General features: G+C 44.0%; 1 protein-coding gene across 1 annotated transcript; it reads right to left on the bottom strand.

Annotated features, from left to right (window-relative positions):
• Positions 1-531: 531 nt before the first annotated feature.
• On the bottom strand, positions 532-3963 carry HMGB2 (high mobility group box 2). The gene is made up of 5 exons (XM_077302483.1): positions 3727-3963; positions 3229-3395; positions 1994-2136; positions 1686-1860; positions 532-1070 (listed from the first exon to the last, which is right to left on the bottom strand). The coding sequence occupies exons 2-5, from the start codon at positions 3376-3378 to the stop codon at positions 894-896; spliced, it is 645 nt and encodes a 214-aa protein (XP_077158598.1). The 5' UTR covers positions 3379-3395; positions 3727-3963; the 3' UTR covers positions 532-893.
• Between the last annotated feature and the right edge of the window lie 203 nt (positions 3964-4166).

Here is a 4166-nt window from a genome sequence, read left to right as displayed (position 1 = left end):
AGCCCTGAAGACAGCTTTCAAATGAGATCTGCATGTTCACAACTTGATGTAGTTAAGAGCAGTGGCTTCAAATCTGTTGAGCTGGGTTTCATTCCCCGCTCCCCCACATGCAGACAGCTGCATGACCTTGGGCTCATCACAGCACTGATAAAGAACCAACCAAAAGAACCAACTCTTCTTGTCTTCCCCTGTCAAGCACTGTTATTCCCTCCAATCTTGTTTGGATGGAAATGATTTGATCATCTATAACCTGCAAGATCAGATGCAACATATGGCCTGCTCTTTCATGGCATATAACTGCAACATGTAAAACAGCATAGAACCCTGAGTTGCATATATATATAAACACCATAATACTCCTCGGAACAAATTCATGATAAACAGTGCAAAAGTGTAACTTTTACTTGTTTCGCACGTTCTCTGCATGAAAAACGGCAATTCACGTCAAGCCTAATACTGGTAATAATGGTCGGAAAATTTCTGCCTTGTTTCAGCACAAGATTAAATTAACTTTTCCATGTCACAACAGAATAATGTACACCATTTTATTACAAAATTGTTAAAAAAGTAATACAATGTAATAGTATGCAAAACAAGGTTGACTATTTTGCTACCTATGTTTCACTTTGCTCAGAACCAAGCAGTCATTGAATTTCAAAAAACCATTAAATATGCCAGAATATTTGACAGTATCAGCTTTCAAATCTAACAGTAGCGGCCTTAAGCTACTACTTACATTAGAATACAGGTCTCCCTACAGAGAATCACATTACCTATACACAATTCTGTACAGTTCTTTTTATACTGAAGCTAACAATGAGCTGCACTCAACTTCACATTCTTAGCAAAATCATGGACTTTTGAGCACAAATCTTTACAGCAAGTTTATCAATTTATTCTTCATCTTCTTCCTCCTCTTCCTCTTCTTCCTCCTCCTCCTCCTCCTCTTCTTCTTCCTCCTCCTCTTCGTCTTCTTCCTCCGGTTCTGCCTTCTTCTTTGAACCTGCTGGCCTACCTGGACCTTTCTTTCCTGCATCACCTTTGCCCTTGGAACGGTATGCTGCCACATCCTGCAAATAACAATATTGAAATGTTAAAACACAAGCTTAGTTTCTTAACATCAATTACTCTTTCAAGTAACATCTACCAAGATCCCCAAAGGAGCAGCCATCTGGGTTCCACAGCGAAAGTTGACAACTTTTCCGGTGCCCATGTGTTTTTTAGAAAATGGGTAAAGCCGTGTGGAGTTGACTGTCCAGCAGAAAATGGTTATGCAGAATAAAATTAAGTGTCCATTGTTGCTGTAGCCCACACCCTTCTTTGTACTGTATTTTTTTTTCTCTGCACAAGAGCTTCGTGTGTGGCTCTGCCGTCTGTGGGAGCCATTTTTCATTGGCTGTCTCTCAGGGCAGCCATTTTGTCATTGTGCCCAACACCCTTTGTCAGAATTCCAAAAGTAACCACAGGGCTGGAAACTCTACAGTCATGTCCCATTCTTCCACATACTAAGAGATTATCACCCAAATGCCCCTTGTTGCTCTCAGAATTTGTACAGAAGTTTGAAAATTAATAGTAGCACTGGATTTTCTTCCTGCTGAATTATTAATGTGCAACACAAGGTATCCACAAGTACTGAGCAATGATCCACCAAGTACAACAGCACAAAATTAAATACTCCCACTTACTTTTTCATATTTCTCCTTTAGTTTTGCTGCCTTCTGCTCAAAGGGTAGCTTGTCTTTTGCTGATTGCTCAGACCACATTTCACCTAGTTTTTTTGCTGTATCTCCAATGGATAAACCAGGATGGTCACTTTTGATCTTTGGACGATGTTCAGAACAAAACAGGAAGAATGCAGACCTAAAGAATAAACAGGAACTGTCAAATATCCCCAAGAACAGCTATATTTTGTCAATTTAAATATCAATAATTTCCCTATGAAAGACACATGAAATTCCATCAAAACAAAAAAAATGTTTAAAATGTAGCTTACGGTGGTCGTTTTGGAGCATTGGGATCCTTTTTCTTCTTCTTCTCCCCTTTAGGAGGGATATAGTTTTTCATCTCCCTTTCATAACGAGCTTTGTCACCTTTTGCCATATCTTCAAACTTTGACTTTTCTTTTGCAGACATTGTCTATACGGAACAGAAAAAACAGAAGTTTTTAGATGAAAATATATTGGGACCATGGGAAGATTACAACCTTCCACAATACATTATCATTGCATACCCAGAACCTCTATTATTAGGAGGAAACCACACAAGAAATCATTTACGCCACTTTTGCAATACAGAATTAAATCAATTTTAAGACTTTATTATTTAGCCAATTGAAAAGTCTTCATGGATGCTGTGGTCCTTTGGGATCAAAGGACACAAAACTGCAAAATTTCTTCTCAACAAAGGCTGCAGAAATGTTTTCCATTTTAACTGTGTTCCTGTACAAGACTACCAATTCCATATGTCATCATAGGGATACAATACAAAGTGAACAGTAATAAAGAATGTTGGTGCTTATATCCCAGATTTTGCCAACACGATCTATATACAGTCTCAATCACAGAAGAAATCTCTAATACCCAAGAACAACTGTTTGGAAGACAGTTTTCTTCTCTATATTATTTTTTATGGAACAGGTGTATGAATGTGCCAAACATCTATTGGTTTCATAATACAATGATATGGTTTTTAAAATTAAAGTCTGATAGCTATAGTAACAACTGGTGCCCACAGCAGCAGCAGCAAGTAGAACACACAATTCCTTAAAATGTTCAAGGAACCAGACCACTCTGCCTTTGCTACTTAATATTTTAACAAGCCTTTCTCATTCAAGCCCTTAAGAAATTCTGCCATGGTAGTTCCCACCATTTAGCACTCAACTATCCATGCATTTTCTAGCCAGCTTTAGATACTTAAACAATTTCAATTTTTGAAAAGTAAACTACTTGATCTTTTTTGCAGCTTTTCATTATCATGCAATGCATAAGCTCCTATTCTTGTAAGAAGCCCGTTTAAGAAGTGCAATGCCGGGGAAGGGAAGAGCGCGAAAGAGTTTTAAAAATATTTAATATGCCGGAGATGGCCGAAGAGGGCGACGCACAAACTCTGTTCCCGCCTTTTAAATGCTTCGGCGCGCGCCTGTAACTGCAACGCGCGCCGAGGTGGGGGGAGGGAGGAGGAGGCGGGGCGTGGGACGAGGCGGGCCCGGGGGAGGAAGGAGCCGCTTACCCGCCATCTCTCGGAGCATTTCTTGGAAAACTCAGCGAAGTTCACCGAGGAATCCGGGTGTTTTTTCTTGTGCTCCTCGCGGCACGTCTGCACGAAATAGGCGTACGAGGACATTTTGCCCCGAGGCTTGTTGGGGTCGCCTTTGCCCATGGCGGCAGCAACAGCCCCTGCGGAGAAGGGGGAAGAGGAAGAGACAGAAAAATAAATGCGAGGGGGAAAATGTCGCCGCTGGGAGCAATTATGCTCCTGCCCCCGCCCACTTCTCTTCAGAGCCCCTCTAATCCAGCGACGCTTTCCCGCCACAACGTTTAACGGCTCCCACAAACTGCGCTTTCCCGTCCCTGTTTCCCTCCACCACCTGCCCCCTCCCGCAAGTGGCTCAGCGCCGCCTGAGACGCGCCCGCTCTCGCCCGACACCATTGCACGCCCCCCCCCACCCCGCCCGAAGCCCCATTCCCAAGTAAAAGATATTCACGTCTCTCGCCCTCAGCCTTTTACCTAAAACGGCGAGGGGGAAAGAAGCGGCCGCTGTTGAGCAACGGCTGAGTCGACGAAAGCGCTCGGGTCACCCGCTCCGTCCGCAGCAGCCAAATGGGTCGTTCCCAGCGCACTTGATTGCCTCTTGTTTTCCACAGCCCTGCCCGCCACAGCAACTTGACCCGCGAGGCTCTCCACAAGGCCCGCCCCTCCGAGCTTCTGGTTGGTTGCCGTGTTGGTTTGAACGAGGTACTGCCACACCCCTCGGCCTAGCGAGGGCCGTGATTGGCTAAGCCTTCAAGAAACGTCACTCGAATCCCGACATACTGGGTTCGGTCGAGAAAGGGGAGGGAGAAAGAAGAGGAGGGGGGTTGCTTACGCTCATACCCGTTGAAACCGGTTAGGGAGTGTGGCGAGAGGAGGATTAAGAGCACGCCTCCGATTGGAGGGCCGATACCGTT

Source organism: Paroedura picta, chromosome 10, assembly GCF_049243985.1.
Source record: "Paroedura picta isolate Pp20150507F chromosome 10, Ppicta_v3.0, whole genome shotgun sequence".
NCBI lineage: Eukaryota > Metazoa > Chordata > Lepidosauria > Squamata > Gekkonidae > Paroedura > Paroedura picta.
The sequence above is the reverse complement of the archived record's forward strand: the minus strand, read 5'-3'. Positions and strand labels throughout refer to the sequence as shown.

Excerpts from the sequence above, each read along its gene's own strand:
- HMGB2 (XM_077302483.1), bottom strand. The coding sequence starts at position 3,378 with ATGGGCAAAGGCGACCCCAACAAGCCTCGGGGCAAAATGTCCTCGTAC. Across the intron at positions 1,861-1,993 it reads AATGCTCCAAAACGACCACC|GTCTGCATTCTTCCTGTTTT; the intron begins GTAAGCTACATT and ends TTTATTCTTTAG. Across the intron at positions 1,071-1,685 it reads TAAAGGAGAAATATGAAAAA|GATGTGGCAGCATACCGTTC; the intron begins GTAAGTGGGAGT and ends TGTTATTTGCAG.